The 19,454-nt window shown below is 42.5% G+C and overlaps 2 protein-coding genes across 3 annotated transcripts in view; both read right to left on the bottom strand.

The window, feature by feature from the left end:
* arhgap23a (Rho GTPase activating protein 23a) overlaps positions 1 to 5,922 on the bottom strand; it is a 66,239-nt gene extending 60,317 nt beyond the window's left edge. The window contains exon 1 of the mRNA XM_004552369.2: positions 5,524 to 5,922. Coding sequence (XP_004552426.1) covers positions 5,524 to 5,532 — 9 coding nt within the window. The 5' untranslated portion in view covers positions 5,533 to 5,922. The remainder of the gene's footprint in view (positions 1 to 5,523) is intronic.
* Positions 5,923 to 13,697: 7,775 nt separating this feature from the next.
* The window catches only part of lasp1 (LIM and SH3 protein 1), a 30,911-nt gene continuing 25,154 nt past the window's right edge, over positions 13,698 to 19,454 (bottom strand). For both annotated transcript variants that reach the window (XM_023152534.3, XM_004552361.3), the window contains exons 5-7: positions 19,045 to 19,123; positions 17,382 to 17,479; positions 13,698 to 17,203 (exon numbers count right to left, since the gene is read on the bottom strand). In XM_023152534.3, the coding sequence (XP_023008302.1) occupies positions 17,030 to 17,203; positions 17,382 to 17,479; positions 19,045 to 19,123 (351 nt within the window). In that variant the 3' untranslated portion in view covers positions 13,698 to 17,029. The remainder of the gene's footprint in view (positions 17,204 to 17,381; positions 17,480 to 19,044; positions 19,124 to 19,454) is intronic.

Genomic DNA, 19,454 nt, shown 5'->3' with positions numbered 1-19,454 from the left:
AGTTTATTCTGGACATGAGAGCCACAAAATCTGAGTCTGAACTCATGATGTGATAGAGTCGGGTCATTGCGGTGAATGAAGGAAAAGTTGGACAGTACAAAGGAGAATAGGCCAAGAGGTCAGCGGGTCATGAAGCTCAGGTCATTACTGATATGCTGCCGTGGCGCCCAGTAACTTTAGAGCATCCATTTAGCTTGTTAGATGATCAAAGTAATGAAACAGCAGCTGTTCATTACAGACTGACATACTCGTGCAGCACCTCAACCACTGAAGTCAGCTGCTCTGAGACTCAAGGATGACAGAGCAGGAGTGGGAATAGATAGGGAGTCGAAAACATGTCAAACTGATAACTGAGCACGCCAAACAGGCCCATTAGGTTAAATTGGACTCAAATGGCTTCCTAATTGGACGGTCTCCCAATGCAACCGATAAACCTCATTCCTCTGTTTTGGCTGGTTTATCCCTGCTCAGCTGCTCTCGTCCCGTGTCATCATCCTGCCGTTCCCTGGCTGGACTGATGCAAAGTGCTGCTGACAGGAAGGGCTTTAGCCACACTGGCTAACCTTTGACCCCTGCGGGAGAACGCCCCCCCCCCCCCCCCTCCGCTTCTGCCATCTGCATTCATTGCTTGCCACTTAAGTGCATTGAGGTTGAGGTCCTAAGCTGAGCGGGAGATGTTTACTTGCTGGAGATGGGTGTCCTACTTTCTTTCACGGGACAATCTGTGCATTGTTTGCCTGCTGGCCTCGAACAGTTGGTTATCTCCAGCCTTAAAAATTCAACTGAATTAAGAACATGAGCCCTGTGCTAAGATACTCCACATGCACAAACAGCTCTTTATACCTGACATGAACATGATATTTACAATATGTTTAAATGCATTTCTGCATTTTAAATGTCTTAAAAATGAGTTGAAAGGATTTCTGTGGAAAAATAGAGCCTAGAGAATAGATACAAATCTAAAATTTTCTCTTTGAAAAATCAACGAGCCGCTTCTTCTAGACTCCCTCAGAACAAGTTAATTTCTTTTGTATATTTAATCAAATTGTGCGAAATGTTACCTTCATGTTATGATAAAATTACTGAGCTACATCTCTCAGTATAGACACAGAGGTGGGTCAAAAGCTCACACTTCTTCCAAGATGTTGGATGCCTAAAGGAAAAAGGCTAACAGTATGCTATTATGCACACATTTCATCATATTCAGGCTCAAAGGAAAGTTATAGAAAAAATCATGCTGGAAAAAAATCCAAATTTAAGCTTCGGATGGTGACGCTTAATGTTGATTTAAAATGGGTTTGATGGCCGGCTTCTGTACATAAAAATTTACAAGAGATTGAAAATGCTGGAAATGATAAAACACCTTCTGTTTGTCTCTTCTGACTTCAGTCTATAGAGCTTCTTTTACTATGACAGCAATGTTTTTCATAGCTTTGATAAATATACTACAGCCACCCACCCATCAATTGATTTTCTTAATCACTTATCCAATTCAGGGTCATGGGTAGGCGGGGGGTGGATCCTAATCCAGCTGGCTGCCAGTCTTTTGCAGAGCTAACAATGAGAGCAGACCATTGTGCTGCTCCACATATAACTAATGAAGCTGACTACAGGTTCTGAGAGGTTCTAGTTTAATTTTTTCCTTTTATAGATTTGGTTGATTTTACATGAAATGGAAGCCTGCATGAAAAGTATTACACTGATAAGCATGTAGTAGTACTAGAGCCTACTTGCTGCTGCAGAGACTGTGCATAATATGGTGACAGCCATTTGTACCATAAATGTCTGCAAGGAACTATGTACCTCTGTGAACTCTGCTTTCCTACAGCAGTGTGGATATATGTCATTGTAACTCCCCTCCACTCAGTGTTACAGAACTCATACTGAGACCAGAGAAGCTCTAAACATGGGTAAAAATATCAATATAAACACTGAATGACTGTATGAATGAATAGCATTAATTATCTTAGCAGAATGCAAAAACGCTGCTGACAAATTCTGGGTCTTTCACACTACTTCAACACACAGAAAACATAACCAGCTATAACAAGCATCCATAAGAGGATCTGCCGCCAGACAGAGGTCCCGACTCCTTGCTCTGATAGGTCAGGGTAGGTCAGAGCTGTTTTTGTGGCCGTGGTTTTAATATCACGTCTGGTGACTGTTCGATTTCAGCTTGGATGCAAGCGCACATTCAAAGTTTATCTTTAACAGTCTCTCACTGTTTGCTGCCCCGCGGTGAGAAATTCTTCAGAGTGCAAAGACTGAAGGGCTGTAGACAGGAGGCCTCGGGGTGCCATGGGTGGGACATCAGATTAGACCACCTGTTCTACCATGAAGCACACACACACACACACTCCTTCTTTTTCTTTATCCATTCCTCTCACACATTTGTCTTTTACATTCTCTCTCACTATCTCATTTGTAACCTAATAAGACCCTTTCTTCACTAACACGCACACACACAGGCACACACACTTTCACTCTCATAAAATATCTCCCTCCGTGGCTGCTTTGCCCTGAGCTAATTCTGACTGCATTCCATTTCAGTCACATCTATGGGAAACAGACAAAGCAATTTGCCAGATAACTCTGGCTGACAGCCACAGGAACTTACACACACACACACACATAGATATATATATGCACACATATACACACTAAAGTTACACATGTCGCCCAGCCTCCTTTACTGAGCCTCCAGGGAGCTGTACTCAGACAGCAGCACAAACACAACAGCGTCACCCCTGTCCACATGAATGTGCCTCATCCAGTTGTATCAGGGATTCCCTCTGATGTAGTGACACACTTTTAAATGTATCTATCATGCTCTGCCTTATTTTCTGTCATACACAAACAGCTGCAGTTGTGGTTGCTCATATTAAGTTTCACATAATAAGTTCAACATATGTGCAAGTAGTGCCGGTGAGCCAAAAGTATAATTTTTTTTTTTTTTGGGGGGGTTTCATCTCTTGGATTTGAATGATAATAAAAAGATAGTGGGTATCCTTAATATAGCCCTGTCAGGCACACGACTAAGACCGCCTGCTGCACCAAGAGTTAGTTTGCAAGATGCAGACAATCAGAAGAGAGTTGGCGTAAAAGGAGACGAGCTGAAACAACTTGTTTTAGAGTGGAAGAAGTGTGGGGGAGTGCACCAAGGCCTAATATAAAATAAATAAGGTTTACTTTAAACTGTGAATCCTGCAAATTTACTCCAGTGGAGTCCAAGGATGTTACAGTAGAAAGAGTGATGTGGTTCTGCGTGATGGATGCGGTCATGCAACTCCATCTCCGGCCTTCGAGTTCGCACGCCAGCAGTCACCACAAGCCCTGCCCATGTCTCCCTTAATGACTATTGATCACAAAGCACTAATGACCCACGCTGATTTGCAGTTAGTCTAATAGTTTAATCATCCTCATGGAAGGAGGCGCTCTGAACTAAGAACATTTATAAGCCTATAAAACCAGAGAGTGCAGTGAGGATGAGGATCGTGGCAACACTCGGACACAGAAGAATGCATCGCAGACGGACTCTGAGAGTAAGAGGTGTCCCGCTGCTGCCCTGGATTCTCTCTCACAGGCGCTTTATCTCACAAGCCTTTTTCCTGTCCCTCACTGAGCCTCTGCCCTCCTTATCACTGCGAATGTACATGCGTGTCCTTCAATAGACAGCTACAAACAGAAAGAAGGACAAAAGCGTGTGACGATGCCGTGTAAACTTTGCAAGCCTTTCGATGACTGCAGTAAAGCCCGCATGCCTCTTTTGCATCCACACGGTGATATTAGTGCATGCTGAGGCTTCCAACTCTCACTGTATCTCTAAACGTTTCTCAGACTTAGACTGTGTACCAAGAACCATCTCGCGGCTGCTTTACTGTAAACACACCCAGGAAACAAAAAACAACAGATAATGCTTCACAGTCATGTGAACAGGAAAGTGCTACTGTATAATCATACATTACATCACAATATAGTCCATCTATTAAAATGACACTGACCCAGCTTTAGCACTGCACCAAGGCCACGCCGTGTCAGCATTTCACAGCACTGCGGAGTCTTATAAATAGTTTTTGTTTCCTGTGATCTATACTGCACAGTAAGTGACACCATTCTCTTTTTTTGTCATTGTTGTTGCAAAGGTGAACTGATACTTTTCATGAGAATGTGTGTGTAAGACTTGGTTAATAAGTCATACGTGACATTTTTAGGTCCTCCAAACACATCGTGAGCTCTCTGTTACTACCTGAAGTTTGCTGCTTGGGTTGCTAGCTTATACCCCTGCCTCTAAGTATATCTCCACCCACAATAACAAAGACACTCTGACTGTCTGGCTAGCAGCAGTCATGACATCATCCCTGCTGTACCAAGGGGGCTAACATCACCCCAACCTGAGCAGGCAGACACATACAGGACAGGCACGCCCCCACCCATGGACAGCATGAATAATTAACCCCGAGGCAAGGGCTGGGCTTTGGGTGTGTCACCTATTTACTCCGTAATCCCTCCTCTTCTTCATCGCAAACCTGATGCTCACACCAGATCCCCTCTCAGGAGCATAGAGGACGCAAAGCAACAGAGTGAGACAGGGGGAGGGTGGACACGGGGGATGAGGTAATCAATGAGCAGGAGACACATTTGAGGGCAATGGAGGGGAGATGCGAGAGGGAGGGAGACTTGATTGGTGTTGCTTCTTGTCTCTGCTCCTCTAAACCATCCATCATTTTGCTAAACTACCAGCAGCTGCTCGCCTCCACCGTGGAGACAACACCAAAAGACAGCTGCAGCAATCAGCCTGCAAACAGAGCTCTGAGAAACAGGTCATAAAATACACCAAAGCAGTCACAAACACTGTCTGTTTAGGGCGCAAGAGAGGGACATTCGACATGCATCAAGTTACAGCGCTGAGTAAACATGTGGCGCAGGCGATGAGACCTATTGCAAAGGCTGTGACATGAGTACACAATATTTCGGCTTGCCTCGGTCTCTATCAGTAACGCTCTGGATGTAAACACTGTTGCACGACATCCCATCCCCTTACTCCTTCCTGTCTGACTCTAGGTGAAGGTGCCACTCGCTTCACGACATGTTATCCTGTAAAAATCAGCCACACCCCTGTTTTCATTCTGTTCTGTTGCTCATCTCCAAAGTGTTCACCTAAGATATGAGCCGGTGATGTTTTGAACTGTGTCATCTCTCCAGAGGCCTGCCACTTGCCGGTGGCGACACCTTTGCCGGCCCGGCCTCTCCCCCCCCTCCCCACCCACTCAGAGTGAAAACCAGCTCGCCGGGGGTGAATCAGAAAACACACACCGTGGGTTCGGCAGCATGCTGTGCAGTTGGTTTTTGCCTCGAGGGAATGAAAACAGTTGTGATGCATGTTATGAATAAACCAGGAGCCGCTGCTGCGTCTGCGCTGCGTGCTTTGTGTCAGAGAGGTGTGGATATGTGGAGCACATTAAAGGTGGTGTTCCCCTTCACTTCCCCTTCACTTCCTCCCCTCCTCCTCATCTCCATCCTCACCTGGTCCATGATTTCAACGAGTCTCCTCCCTCCTCCTCTTCCCAGTCATGGCACAAGATCACCGGCTGCCTGCCTTCTCTCTTTTCTTTTCCTGGTTTAGTATTCCCAGCAGAAATGCAGTCCTGCTCTCGTCACACAGGCGAGGCAGCCTGGCAGCCGAGCGCTGCTGCTGCTGCTTCGCCTCTCCACACAGGCATAACTCTGTCTCTGAGTGTGACAGCCTGAAACATCCAGCTAGACACTCATCTTTTGTCCTTGTCTCTGTTTCCTCTTCTTCCCCTGCCGCTCTGGGTGACAGCTAGAGGGGAAACAGTGTGCACGTCCAATTCTCGCCTCTCTGCTTGATGGCCACACAGAAGGAAGAGACTCCCGCTCTCCGCTTTCGTTCTCTTTCACTCGTTCCCTGTGTACGCTGGCCTCGCCTCCTTTCCCTCCCTCTCCCTGTCTCCACTTCCCTCCTCTCCTTCCATCTCCCCTCCCCCTCCTGCTGCAGCTGAAGAGAACCAGAACAGCAAATGAGCGAGAAGAAGCAGCCGATAGAGGAAGGCGGAAGGCTTGAGATTGGCTGCCGGGAGCTCATGTGACTCCTAGCAGAGGACCCTCTACCAGCTGTCCAGCTCATGCTTCCCTGCAAACCTCTGTTGCCATTGACAACAGCTGCCCGTGCAGCTCACCAACCACAGAACCCCTTCACGTAAAACCATTGGCTGGCAGGATTTATGGCCCCCGCCTCCTATTGTGAGGGGAGCATGTTGGGACGTGTAGTCCAATCTGTTGTCAGGATCTGTTGGGCGTTTAAGAGCAGATATCCCCGTGCCCCCAGGGAGAAAATAGTTCACCCGCAATGCATCAGTGTTCCAAATGAAATGAAAAGAAAACGAGGAGTTTGTGGTGAGATGTTTGTATTATTAACACTAAAAACTTTGGCAAAAAATGACTAAAAACCACACACGAGAGGAGAAAAGACCTCGAGAGCCGGGCATTCTTGGTCAGCCAGGAAAAAGACATCCTCTGCCATTTCCCTCACTGCCGCCACAGAGGGAAACTCCCACCCCACAACAACAGGAACTCTAACACTGAAGGCCACGGCTATAAGCACAGAGGCACTCCATTTCCCTTCCCTCATTCTCTTTTCTTTCATTGCCTGTTTTTTTCTTTATTTGCTCTGCCTCTATCCTCTCCACCTCCCTCCATCTTCACCTATTGTATTATTATCACTACACTCTCTATCCTCTCAATCCCAAACTCCGGCTCACTGGCAAAAAGTTGCCGGAGGTTAAAGGTGCCACAGATACGAGATGTTATTACAATCTAGTCACGCGGGTTCTGATATTTGAACTTTGAACACATACATATACATTAGATTCATCATATCACAACATCTATTATCATCACCATCTAAAATCAGGAGACGCCTTCATGAATGGAAATATAGAGATTTTTGAAAAAGATGTAAACTTATTATCCTTTATTTAAGCAGGCAGTAGTTTATGCATTACGCTGTCGATGTGCATGTGTTCCTCCTGGCTTTCCATAACTGTGCAGGATTAATTTAAAAGGAAACTTCACATCGGGAAAGTCTTTCCTTATATTATTTGTTATTCCCACTCCACTCTCCACTTCCAGGGGTTATTATGGAACGACTTGATGTGTTTTATGATTGTGTTGTGTTCAGTTTGCTCCCAGTTCTCTTCTAGTGAGTGATTACTTAGTTTATTTCCCAGAAAGGCTCCTTATGTTCATTTTTTTAAGCTCCAGAGTTGACAAATGGAGAACAAGGTGAAAAAAAGCATCAAAGAAATTTTCTGACAGTAAGAAGTCTAAAACGAACCACTTAAAACACACCACGTTATTTGTCTTTAAATCCTAAAAACATTTAGGTTTTAAATCGATGACATTTCAGCCATCAAAGTCTGCACCGGAAGCATCTGGACATGATGTAATGTTGTGCACATTCTTCCAGCTATCCAGAGAATTAAGCAAAAATATAAAAGACAACGAAATATCCCCGGGAATGCCAGGAATGCTGTCAGCAGCTGTAGCAGTGATACGGTACTATTTAGATTGTTTTTTTCTCCTTTTAAAATAATTATAAGCACATATAAATGTCCTGTGTTACTGCATTAGACCAAAACTATGGCTCCGGGGGAAAGTCAAGGTCTCTGCAGCTGAAAAACAAAAGAGCACCTGTTTCTGGCCTGTCGAGCTTCAGGGGACACAAAACATAGCTGTGACACAATCTGATATGAGGCGAACAGGAGTGTGATTGAAATCTTTCCTTTAGTCCAGCTTCAATGCTTCATTCTCTTTCTAACCCAGATGAAGACTCACAAGTGTAGTGTCAGCTTGCTGCAGTGTCATTTGATCTGGCCGTGCCAAAGATGCTGTTTGAAGTAAAATGACTGCACATGTGTGTGTGTGCTCTCTGATAAAACAGTGGGTGTATTGTAATGGTGAGAGCGGTAGCTTATACTATCAGCAGAGGAATTCTGATCATTCCCCAGAGGGGCTCTATCTGCCTATGTGGGAGAAACTTTAGCTAAGTGCTTTGAGGAGGTGGGAAGGAATGAATTAATGAGTAGTTTAACATTTAGAGCAAAAATTTCTGGCACAACTTCACCTACTTCCAAGGTGCATGGAGAGGATGAAACAATTCACAATGCAGGAACTCCAGCAACACCTAAGGGAAGAGGAACAACTTTATTGACTGACCAACGCTTTCATCAGGGTCGACTCTGATGCATCCCAGTTTAACATTTAGGAAATAGATTTATATAGTTTCAGAAAGGATATGATTGAAATTGCTACAGTTTATGTTTACACTGCATGGCTACTGATATTTAGCTTATCTTAGCATAAAAGTGAGAACAAAGCAGGAAAAAAAGCTAAACTAAATCTACATACCAGCAACTCTACAGCTCGCAAATTAACATATTATGTTATATTTGTGTAATTCATACAGGTTAAACGTTTTGAGTAAGGGGTGAACCAGGTTAGCCATGTTACCATGTTTTTACACTTTGTGCTAATCTAGCTTAACTAGCTTAAGTTCATATAACTTAAAGGAGACATTACGTGTTTTCAGGATTCATTAAAAATAATTGTTAGGGTAAGACATCCACTGTTATGCAGAAGCTGACCTGTGACCGTGCAGAGAGATGCAAATGTTCAAGAGTCCTCATTGAGAAATAAGACAGAGGAGCCTTCATCTGTTGATAAAATAGAAAATTATGAATAAATCCTGTTTTGTGTAACAGTACACTTTGGTTTGAGTAGCGACTAAAATATGCCTTTAGCTGGAATTCAAGCATTTTTGTGATCAACTTGAAAAACTTCACGTGAGTATTTTCTTTATCCACCCACCTCCTGTAACCTGTTGTTCCATATATGCATCTGGATTGTTCTGATCTATTTACAGATAAGCTGCTCTCAGGTCAGGCCCCACAGCCTGCTATAGGTCAACAGCACCATCTGCAGGAGAGCATCTGGCACAAAAATCCACAACAGCTACAGAGCGTGGGGCGGGTTTGGCAGGAAATGTGGTGCATGGAATATGGTACTGTTAGTCATCCTTCAGGTCATACCCATTCTTTTTAGAGAAGAATGAATATTTTTCCAACATGCTCAAGGGTTAAAAATATATATCCTGCTCAAATGTTTTCTCAGTAGCTGAAATGTGGATGTGATGTGCAGAGTGTATTGCCTAAGAAATTTCATAATAAAAGCATAATTAGGTCTATTTTATTTTTTTGTAATTTTGCCCTTGGATACCTCCCACGGTGGATTTTAAATCTATCAACATGTACTTGAAGAGCAGACTTTCAGGTTTAATTCAATGAGTTTGATAGAAGTTTTGTATTACTTAAAAATTATAGAGAGTTTTGTACATAGTCCCCCATTTTCAGAGGGATGAAATATGTTCTCTCTATATTCAGTCGTGTCTCGAGTGACCAAAAAGTGTACAATGCTATGGTCATGAGCCACACTCTGCTCTTCAATCTGCTTGGATCAAGGAATTCTTTTTCAGAACTCTGTGGGCTCATTTAGAGGTTTTCTGCTAAAGTTTAACCTGACCCTATTGTTCTGGACTTTAACCAGTGGTTTAGAACATGTTTTAAAGCCTCTGCCTTTACATTCGACTCTTGTTTGAAGACCTTTTTAATATTGAATTGCGGAGGACAACAGTTCTTCTTATTCCCCCCCCAGGATTATTCTTTCCTGTAATTTCCAGCTGTGGTTACATCAATATGGCAACACAATCCACTTTTAGTGGTCTGGTGCAACCTCAGCCCTGCTTTTGCTTATTAACAACTCAAGCAATATAAATTTTAATAAAAATATCTGCGGACAACAACAAATAGTGATTTGGTCTGTCACTCCAAGAGCAAATGTATTAAACTTAATACACCTAAGAATAAGCAGGAAAGCCTCCATCTATTTGAGAAGCTCGAACCATGAAATGCTTGTCATCTTCTTGAAAACTGACCGTGACAGTTGATAATGCCCAAAAAGGATGAATTCAACTTTGCTTTCCAAAAAGCGAAAGAGAAGGCAGCTGGGTTTACTGGAATCATCTTTATTTGACATTTCACGATTATCAGAAAATTGTGTGTGCGCATCAGTGAACATTATTTAAAAATAACAGATAATATGAAACTCAGATATACACAAACAACACCTCTTTGTGGATGTCATCTGTGGCCAAAAAAAAATAAGGACAAAAACAGAAAAAGAGCAATGTAGTTGCAAAGCTTCAGAACATTAAAGCAACTGATATAGTGCAACAAATACCTTTCCATTCCTCTTAATTTAGTGGACAATGATGATTACAGTGAGAAGGAAAGTATAGTGACTGAGGCTCTCCAACTGATTGCTGAAACACAAACCTGTGCAAAAAGAGCTGATAAAACATCTGGATAATACTGTCAAACTGAACACTTCAAATCAAATCCATCCTTAAAAAATAAATAAATAAATAAATAATCGCACATCGTAAAAAAAAAAAAAAAAGAAAAAAAAAGGCAAATTCTACACCTTTATGAATGCCATCCTGGATCCTTATGTGCAGGTAACATCGCTACTCCTCTAAACAGTAATACTGACACAGAAGTACCACAGAAAATGATGATGAGGGTTATAATTTCTGTTTGGGCATCCTGGTCAGATCTGACTGTTCCAAAGAAGGAAGGAGGGGAATGATTGCAGAGTGCAAAACAGTTTGGCTTCCACTTCTTCTCCATTTGTTTTTCCTCTCTTGCCTGGATCGCTCCTCTCATCCCCACATGAAAGCTCCAAAGGGAACCATCATGGCCTGGCCGTGGCTCTACTCCCTGAAACATGGGAAGCATTAACAGGTCTGTCGCTGGCAACTTACTAACACTGACGGCGATGAAAGAAACCAATCATCCCAAAATCGATACAGCAACAGGAACACCGGCCTTTCTCGGGTATATGCACTCATTTTCCACCACAGAAGGATTTCGCTTAATAACACCTGCAAATACAACACTCACCTCTGTTTGTGGCGTAAACCGGGGATGCAGGAGAGGAAAAACAAACACCCTCCGTTAGGCTCCAGCACCGCCTGACCAGGACGCATCTTCATCACAGCATGTAGATGATGTAGGAGAGAAAGACGAGGCCCATAACGGCGAAAAACATCAACACCAAGATGTCCACCATGATGGGAGCTCGGTCGGAGACAGACTGTGCGGATGTGAGGAGAACACGCAGCACAAACAGCGACCTTACCACCGAGGGTAGAAGATCGGCGAAGATCGGAACAGATCGGAAGAACTCGGAGAGCTCCACACGCCCCGCCCTACACAAAAAGCGAACGTGCAAGGGGGAAAAGAAAACACATGTGATTTTCTAACCCGGAGTTTTGGCTTTCAGGCACGTTTGCCCAAGAAAGGCGTGTTTGGCCTCCATGGATGACTTCCCCCAAAATCTTTACTTTGTTACCAAAAGGACAGTTTGTAGCTTTAATCAATAATAAGTCAATAAAGTCTTAAGTCAGGAGAAGCAAGAGAGAACATACAAAGAGTAGAAAGAGTCTATGAGTGTAAATAACTGGGGTCAACCATCCAAAGCAACGGACAGTCGCAAGAGAGGTGAAGCAGAGAGCGTAGCCAGGGGGTGGAGAAGAGTTTCAGGGGTGATTTGTGACAGAAGACTAGCAGGCGATGTTGGTGACCTGCTATGATGTATGGTTTTGGAGATAAAGGCTTTGATAAAAAGACAGGAAGCTGAGCTGGAGATGGCAGAGTTGAAGATGTTAAGATTTTCATTGGGATGGCCAAGGCTGAAATTAGCACATCGGAGGGACAGCTCAGGGTGGGCGGTTTGGAGACAAAGAGGAAAAGCTGAGATGTTTTGGACATGTGCAGAGGAGAGATAGTACTGCTCAAAGGATGTTGAATATGGAGCTGTCAGGCAGGAGGAAATGAGGAAGACCACAGAGAAGATTCATGGTTGTAGTGAAGGAGGACATCCAAAGGGCTGGTGTGACAGAAGTAGAGAACCTTCCACAAGTTGAATTAGCTTGATGGGTTTTTCTTATTTCTCACAAGATCAACAACAACAATAGCCAATCAGGATGTTCCACATACCACAACTGAACCAGTAATTCTCCCTGATAACTACATCGTTTTGACCTTTTCCTGCTTTATAAGTAAACTGGCTTCAATCAAACTATGTTCAAATCTTGTTGCCTAATGGAGCAGTAACCATCCTCGTTGAAGATCCCTTTTAATCTGCACAAATCTCCCATTTACCACATTTTCCCCCCATTATGCTTGAAAGAGGTCATCAAACTCCCCCCAGCATCTTTTCAGTTGTCTCACCTCTCACAAATAGGTTCAGAATTTTCCTTTTTGAGGTCTTTTGTTTTTTTAAGCACTTGAAATGAAGGCAAATGGACTTCTTTCTGCTTGTGAAGACATTTTACTTCCCATCCAAGTGGCTTCTTTAGTTCTAGAAACTAATGGAGAGTCTTGGGTATTTTACCCCTTGTGGGATTGTCTCCATTGAAGAGATCCTGAGAGTCACCATCTTTGTCATTGTGAGTTACATGAGCCCAGGTGTGAATCAAGGTAGGTCATTACTGTCACAGAGGCCAAGGTGTGAATCCCTTTGGAGACACTGTCCTACCATGTCATGTTGGAAATAATTAAGGTCACATGGGTTATGGTGTGAGTGGGGATTGAATCACCTGGAAAGGGATCTCCAGACTGTGTTATAGGTGACTGATGACTGGTGCTCTAGGACACCAGCAGTCTAACAGCGGTCATTCAGTGTGGACATAAATACCCTCCTTTATTCCCGTGTCCTCTCTGCTTTAGCTGAAGATGTATAACTGCGTTGTGTGACGTGTCACGAGTGGTTCTTTGGTCTCGCCCGTGTAAAAGTCCAAACGCTCCTCAACACATTGCACAATGTACACTTGTGTTGTTTTGTCTCGTCTTGTGTTGTTAGGTCTGAAGCACACTGGGCTGTTACGGTTCTGAGTTTCTCTGACAGACCTGCCAAATGAGGGACAATATTAATCCATTTCTCCCTGGTTAGGGCATCTCCACAGATTTAGTGCAAACCCAGTATGGTTTTAGATATGGAAACATTCCTGATTCACTTCTTGAATGGTGAGAAGGGTGCTTTGCAGTTCATATTTAATAAAGCTAGCAGTTCAGGACCTGCCAGATTCTCAAGGTCTTAAATTAGAGACTCTGAGGAGCCTGTGTTATCAGTTATGCACCAGTGTTTCCCACTTCTTTTGAATTCTGGCTGGAGCCGGTTTTCCCTCTTCTGCAAGGGGAGTGGTGAAAATTGTTGTATGAAATACTGTTTCTTCTTTTCCCACGTGGAATAGCTTGAATTTATTAGCACAAGCACGCTAATGAAGGTCCTTTAATGAACCATTTTGAGACTTAGAACCAAACCCCCAAAAGACTCAGCTAAACATATTACTTCATTAATCAGCACAATGGTTTTTAGGTATGACAACATAACATGAAAAAGTTTTCCTATTTAGCAATTGTCCTTTTTTGCATCATAAATTCGTAGAAGCGACATAATGTGACATTTGCTGAAAAAGGGCCTTGCACACCTATGTAGATTTTTACGTTTGCGTTGCTATTCATGTGTCCAAGTGAAGAGACTGTACAGACAGAGCAGTCTTGAGAAAAAAAAATGACATTTTATTGAATCTGCAGAATCATAAGTACAATTTGAAGTGCTGTATCAGGGCAACAGGAGATGATATCAGGTCCTTAATCTGAGGATGTATTCAGAGTGTTGAATACATGTGTATGTCAATATGCATATGGTATATTTTTTTTTTCTTTAAAAAAATAACAAAATTATATCAAAAACAATTTAAGATGGAATGCACAAAAACTGGTCTGAATGCTAAACCTGCAATTGTGGATTATATGATTTCACTCTGCAAAGTCTACAGTATATAACCAGTATCATAGAAGCAGGGAATGATTCATCAGAAGAGCAGGAGCCTACGATGAAGGCTGAAGGAAAGAGGAACTGCAGCAGGAGGTTGGACAGCATAAGAAGACAGAAACTGAATGGAAGCAGGGTTATGATATGAAGTTAGGGTTCAGTAGTGATGCCAGAGCAGAGGAGCGGTATTTGGCGCAAAGAGGTTAACTCCTGACTAAAATCCAGGTCAGACAAACAACTTGCCGCCTCTCACAGACTGGGAAATCGAGAGGATCGCCACCCTCAGTCGCCCCCTCTCCCCCCAGCCTCGCACGCTTACATCTTCGCACACACAGTGCCTTAACAAATCCATCCTGAGCCACACTTAAACAATACTGGCCGTCTTTGGCCATTCCCCCCCTCCTTCCCTCATTTCATCCACACCACCACCTAACAACAATCAACACACTTGAGATAAGTTTGGACTGGACGCAATCCAGAATCTACCAGTGTGAGTAGTTTCGTTGATAATTAAATTTGAGCAAATGCACCATCAGCCAGGAACAACAATCATTTCACTCAAAGCCAAACCACAAAATTCCTCAATTTACCCCAGAGACACACACAACCGTGAGCTCTAAACCAGCTTTCCGATCTAGCGTCTGTTTTGCAAATATCCTGTTGTCGAATAGAGATTAATGCAAAATGCAGGAAAGATGCTGTACAGTGTGTTCATTCGTTCTCATTTATTAGAAGATTAGAAGAGTCTTTTTTCTAATTCAGTGACTTTTTTTTTTCCATCAGCACTGTCACAATTCATGACATTAGAGAGTTTGATTGTTCAACACCAACTGACAACGTGCATCAACCGTGAGTCAGCTTTTAAAAATCACAGAACTTCTCCACATTCACAAAAATATTGAAACGCTTTTATCTGCAGGCAAGCCACTTCCCAGAGCACCGTGACCTGTAAAAACAATTCCCCCTAACTTACATTTATGATACATATACAATTGTACAATGTCATCTAGCTACATAGTGAGAGCCTTGTTTCACTTAATGAAGCCGAAATCCCCTCCCTCCCCGCTCCCCAGCTCCACTGTAAGGATGGCCCCACCCTGATCGCTCATGTCTGTGACAGTCACAGTGCATCACAGGAGAAGGAAACTGCAAGAAAAGGGGAAAGGTGCATAAGGTCAGGGGCCTGTGACATTATTTACACCACAGAGGAATGGCAACAATAATGACAATTACACGTGTTATGGTTTTAACAGAAATACTGTGTCGCAGTCTTTCTGTGGAAGAGCCAGCAACGCAAACGCTTCATTTTACGCTCAAGAACCAGTTTCAACATTTAGCTGCCAGCGAGCGGTGGCTGGCTTGTTGTTGGGATTGGCCTGCCACATGTGCCGCCCTGGCTCAGGTGGCAGCTGCCTTTAAAATGAACAGAGCATACGATAAAAATCAACTTTCAGGTGTATTTTAAATGATTCTTTTTCTAAATTCTCCCTTCTTTGAAGCTGCAGAACAATGAAACTGTCTTTAACAACAAGCAGTTAGCGCTGTCCTGAAACTCCAAGTAATTATCCCATGACTGATCTAATACAGTGACTACAAGAGTCTCCATAACTACTCCTTTTCTGTCTTGCAAACTGAGTTGCTGGTTTATTTATTAAATACACAGATCTGTTTTTTTTTTCTCAAAACAAACATCTAATAACAACAAGGACAGTTCAGGAAGAAAAGAGCGAGAAAAATGACAACATCTACCACAGCCATAAAAAAAAAATCTCACATTAAATGAGAAAAAAAAAAGAAAAAAAAAAAAAGACTGGAATGTACTCTTTCAAAAACGGTGGAATGAATTTCAAATAAACGATTCACAATATCGAGTTGTGCTTGGCCTCGTCTTTTATAAAGGATTTCTGTGATGGTGATATATTTTTTTCTTAGCAAAGGGGAAGAGCCATTTCCCCCCCAAAACAGCTTAATCTTGATCACCATATCTTTGTGATTCTCACAGGACTGAAGGCATTTAGGCTGCAAAATCAGGAATAAACGTGTATACTGTACATGCAGACGTGTGTTCAGTGTAACTGCAAGAGAAAGACTGATGAAGTCCCCTAACGTGTCCCTGATCCCTCCTGTATCCAGGAAGCCTGTGTAAGGCTCAACAGGAGGTGCTCTACAGTTAGGTCATTATTCCAGTTTGACAACAGCACAGTGCTGAACATGAGGGTGCCTACTTGAGCAGACTGGCGAGATGTGTGTCCATCTATAAATATATTTAAAAAACCTCTCTGTTAAGACTGAAAACTGGCTGACTGATGCAACAGCAACAGCGTTGGAGGTTAAAGGAATGTACTCAAGTGAAAAAAAAAAAAATCACTCTAAGACAGACTGAGATTCTATACACTGTTTTTCCAGTCTGGCCAAGATCACGCTGCAAAATTAAAGAAAGAAAAAGACAAATGGGCCCATTAAAACGCCACTCAAACACACTTTGAGCTAGTTTCTTCACTGAATTGTGTCTGCAGGTTTACTCACTTCAGGGATATCTTTTTTTCAAAAAACAAACAAACATTTTCTTCAGTATTTTTGCATGTTTTAGTGGTAGGATTGCTAAGTGGCGTAGCTAGGATGGAGCTGTGTGACACGGCACGGACCCCTGACATACTGCAATGAACTGTGAATTCATCTTTGAGGACTTTCCATTCCCACTTGCAGCTGCATGAGAGTGGAGTCAGGATGGGGACAAAGACAAAGAGGATGACGAACATCCAAATAGAGAGACATTAGCACAGACGGACGAATAGAGAAGCAGGCAGGCAGATAGACAGACAGAAGGACAGACAGCTAGATAGAGGGTGTGTGTCTGTGGCTGGCGAACAGTGAGAGCAGAGCAGGGATGTAGAGGGGGAAGGGGTTCAGGGTCTCTCAGGGCAGGTTAGGGAACAAGAGTAAAAATAAGAGAAAGCGGCGCTAAGATGAGATGGCACTGGGCTTTTCCTTTCCTACTTTCCCTCCCTTTCTCTATCTCCTCCTTTTTCTCTCCCTCTTTTTCTTCTCCTCTAGCTCAGATGGCCTCCACGTAGTTGGCAGGCAGCATGCCCTGCTGGCCGGTACGCTCCACGCGGCCATACATCCAGCCTTCATCAATCTGCTGCACGTCTACGATCACATCTCCGTCCATAAAGGAAACTTCATCCTCATCGGCGGCAGAGTAGTCATATACTGCCCTGTATCGCTTCTGTCAGCAAAAAAGAATGAGCTTGGTTAGTTTATAAACGGTTACAGTCTGCTGACAATGAGCTTAATCATCTTGGAAAGAATGTGTTTTGCTTTTGTGTTATTAAATTACAACAAATCTTCTGATTCTTGTTAGGTTTTGGAATCGGTGAATTTAATTAGAAGAGTGAAGGACGTACCCCAGCACTGGGAGGCGGGGCAGCGGCTGCCTGGCGCACTGGTTCAGGAGCAGGATCATAGTGGTAGTTCTGAGTGGCTGCAGGCTGCTGGTAACCACCTGGTGAAGGAGTACAGGGATAATGAAGGAGTTAGAATCATAAGCAGTACTACTTATAATTGGTGCTTTAACCTACACAAAAGGTCATTTATGGCAGTATGCGGCTCTGTGATTTTTTTAAATCATAAGTAGCATCAAATTCTGCTACCTTGCAAAGTTTTAAGAGCACTTGCCCATTGCTGTGGCAAGGATTAAGGAGGGTGGGATCACTTAATACACAAAATATTTTAATTATTATACAAGCTCAAGATGTTTGCATACATTTTGTTTTAACTACAAACAAAGTAATAAAGGATGCGAAAAATAAAAACAAAACACTCTTAATACTTTAGTCAATTTGTTGTTGCTAACGTTATTAAAGAGTCACCAGTTCATCTTTGTTTTGGTGCCACTCAAACACATGTTACCGTTTAAAATGCATTTCTTCTCTAGCAGTTCTAAAATGAAGAGAAACTGTCTTTTAAGAAGCGAGAGACAATAAAAATATTGTGTAAATAAAAGGTCATTTTGTTTGTACAATACCATATTTGCATAAAAATGACAGAACTGTAATTAAATTAAAAAAATCTCGCTTAACAGGTAACAGTATAGTTAATATAAACACAATACCTATTAAAATGTTCTCCTGTATAAAATAATGGGGTCAGAAATGACCTGACTTGGTTACGCACAGTAGGTTGCACATACATAAAGTTCACAGCTACACAATTCAGGTACACGACCCATAAATAATTAGATAAATGACTATAATAACTAATAAATACGTGTAGGAATATTAAGACGCAGGTTTAAAAAGAAAAAAAAAAGCACTGAGAAAAATCTGACTACTGAACACTGAGAAAATGTAAAAAGCTCCACAAAGGCTAAATTCAGAAGTTTGTAAACATTGACTCAGTACAGTCTATAATTAGATATTCATTTCCATGTATTTTCCATGCATACAAGCTGTGTATTTATTGTTTGTTTGTGCAAAAGCTCTTTTACAGTAAATGCTAAAAAAAAAAAAAAAAAACTTACATGGCAAGCCAAGGCACGCATGCTCTTGATTCACAACCCTCTAAACAATGACCTTCTGTGTAAAGGTGTTGAACTGGCACACGAAATACAAATAGCAGGCTGACTAGTCATTCCTCTTCCTAATGCTGAAAGCACTGTTCTGACATAACTGCTCCTGTTGTTGTTTGCAATTATTACTGCAAAGTTTCTGTGTCTGAGCTTCAGCAAACAATTGTTTGACTTGAGTAATGAATAAAAACAGATTATGTACAATTATGATTTCAGCTGTGATTGTGAAACAGAATTATGCTTGCAGTAATGTAGTCATTTATGGCTAAGAAGATTAAAAAGCAGAAGAGTGCAGTGAAGAACTTGAGCTCCTATAGCCTCTGGGAGGGAGGAACCAAGCGCAGACAAGCCAAGAAAGCTAAAGAAAAATGTAATGCTTTTTGTTCTCTAGTTCATGTACATTTTCCAGCTACACAGATATTTTTGTGGATTCAGACAGTGCTTTCTTCACTTCTGCCTTCTACTTCTCTGCTACATTTACTAGTAATTGCTGGTCATACCTGCACTGGGGTTGCTTGGCAGATGTTGTGGACCCTCTCCTCCGATCTTCTTCTTCTCAAATTCCTCATGGTACTTAATCTGCAATGCACAAACACAAACAGGTCATTCATGAAGATGAGGAATAACGCACCTTCTCTTAGGAGATTCAAATCCTTTCAAGTCTTTTCTAGATTCAAAAAGGACTTGTAGTTTGTACAGTTCCTTTTCTATCCACCAGGGGTCTCCCACTTGCTCTCTAGCTTCTCAGTGTCTGTGGAGATAGGTGGGGCGCACTATTTGCAGCAAATGCTCAGGGAAGCAGCTTGATGTTGAGAGGAAATGACATCTCAGGTACCGGAAGCAGTGTAAGGACGTAGGTGTATAGCAACGGCTTGTTGACACATCAGACAGGTGAAACATACACACAAAC

The sequence above is a fragment of the Maylandia zebra genome, linkage group LG4 (assembly GCF_041146795.1).
Source record: "Maylandia zebra isolate NMK-2024a linkage group LG4, Mzebra_GT3a, whole genome shotgun sequence".
Classification (NCBI taxonomy): Eukaryota; Metazoa; Chordata; class Actinopteri; order Cichliformes; family Cichlidae; genus Maylandia; species Maylandia zebra.
This window is presented reverse-complemented; position numbering and strand designations above follow the sequence as displayed.